The sequence below is a fragment of the Rhagoletis pomonella genome, unplaced genomic scaffold (genome assembly GCF_013731165.1).
Source record: "Rhagoletis pomonella isolate Grant_MI unplaced genomic scaffold, Rhpom_1.0 Rhpom_scaffold_00005, whole genome shotgun sequence".
Classification (NCBI taxonomy): domain Eukaryota; kingdom Metazoa; phylum Arthropoda; class Insecta; order Diptera; family Tephritidae; genus Rhagoletis; species Rhagoletis pomonella.
Genome location: NW_023458559.1, coordinates 56,397,721 through 56,399,647, shown reverse-complemented (window position 1 = coordinate 56,399,647; position 1,927 = coordinate 56,397,721). Strand labels below are relative to the sequence as shown.

The window sequence follows — 1,927 nt, the reverse complement described above, 5'->3', positions numbered from 1 at the left end:
TTAAAACGCACCTTGCCACAATCTGCAGCAGTAAGCTAAAAAAAATACAAAAAGAAAATACTAGGCAGCCAGTTCTCTTGGTCAGTTAGTCAGCCAAGGAGCTGATTTAAAGCAGCGGCCGAGCTCCGTAGTAAGGGCAGCGGAGAAACGGTCGAGGTAAGCGCAATTTGCCGCAACTTATTTTAGTAACAGCAACGACATTTTTGACTTTTTCAACATTTCTTATTTTATTTTATTTTTATTTTTTTTCAAGAGATTTTTTGTTGCATAGGCAGGACTTTTGATTCGCTTCTATTTAAACACTCGTATTACGTAATTAAAATAGTTAATGTCTTCATTTTGCTCCTCTTCATCCACTCTCAGGCGGTGTGTGTACATTTTTATTCTAAATTCCGTATGAGCAATAAATTCTACTTCAATTGATCGAATGCCTGGCGTAACATTTGATTGCAAAGTGCCGCAAACGGATTGATCTGCACCAGCTGGAATGGATTTTATGAAAGAGTGAAGCGAATCTTATTATTTGTATGTATTTATGTACTACTGTAGTTATATGAGATATGCATGTGTGTATGTATGTACACATGTACATAGATAGATTAGACTGCATCACCAAAAAAGTTGCTGTTTTTCCGCCGGGATTTTAAAATTGATTATTATATCTTAAGACGTCCGTCCACCAAAATATTTCGGAAAAATATTAAGATTTAAGCGAGCTGGACCGATTTGAAAATACCTCCAAAAATGGATAAAAATGAATAAAAATAGTTTCTTAAAGAACTTTTTGAAAAAAGTCCCCTCAGATGACAAAACAGATTAAAACATCTGCATAAAAATATTTAAAATTCACTTTAACGGAATCGTAATAATGAGATTTTCGATGCTGTTTTTTAACTTTTTTCAAAGATTGACTTACGAAAAACTTAAATAACTGGACCAAAAACAATCTGATCTTGATAGAAAGCTATTTTCCCACTATTTTTATTTGTGTGCAAAAAAAGTCGTTCGTTTTTTTTTTTGTTTTTAATGATGTTCGTTCATTCTACCTTTCTCTTTCATCCTTTGAATGAGCTTTCTTATACCAATCTTTGAAAAACGTTAAAAAACAGCATCAAAACTCCCATTATTACGATCCCGCTCAAGTTTTTTTTTTAATATATTTATGTACATACATTTTTTAAGCTAAACCGTTTTGTCATTTGAGGGGATTTTTCAAAACACATCTTTAAGAAACTTTTATTCATAAAAACTTCATTTTTGGAGGTATTTTCAAATCGGTCCAGCTCGCTTAAATCTTAATATTTTTCCGAAATATTTTGGTGGAAGTCTTAAAATATAATAGATTTTATAATTCCAATAGAAAACAGTACCGATTTTTAATTTTAATTTTTTTTTTGTATGGGTAGTGATGCAGTCTAATGTACATACATATGTAGGTGAGTACCTGTGTTTTGGCAAAACTGCTGCCCAACTGTGCTGCCTCTTCGAAATCTTTGCGCGCCGCATCTAAATTGCTCTGCTTGCGGTAAAGGACACCGCGCTGACATAGAGCAGTGCATTTTGTGCGCGGTGTCTTGATGCATAGTTCAATTGCTTTGTTGAGATCCGCTAGAGCCTCTGGTAGGAAAACCAATAACAAAAAAAGGGAATTATTAAAGGATTATTGTAAATAATACTCGATGAAATATTAAGCTACAAATACCAAGTACCAATTATTGAACACCAACAACAAAATACTAAGAAAAGGTACCAAAGGTGAAGTACCAAATATCAAGTACCAACTACTGGTCACCAATTACCAGTTAGCAAGTATCAAATATCAAATACCAAATAACAATTATCAAGTACCAAATACAAAAAGGAAAGTACCAAATAACAAGTACCAACTACTGGTTACCAATTATCTACCTGTTATCAAATACCAAAT

General features: G+C 33.1%; 1 protein-coding gene across 1 annotated transcript in view; it reads right to left on the bottom strand.

Annotated features, from left to right (window-relative positions):
- Positions 1-229: 229 nt before the first annotated feature.
- LOC118739273 (tetratricopeptide repeat protein 36 homolog) overlaps positions 230-1,927 on the bottom strand; it is a 5,974-nt gene continuing 4,276 nt past the window's right edge. Inside the window, exons 2-3 of the mRNA XM_036470509.1 lie at positions 1,445-1,617; positions 230-482 (exon numbers count right to left, since the gene is read on the bottom strand). Coding sequence (XP_036326402.1) covers positions 411-482; positions 1,445-1,617 — 245 coding nt within the window. The 3' untranslated portion in view covers positions 230-410. The remainder of the gene's footprint in view (positions 483-1,444; positions 1,618-1,927) is intronic.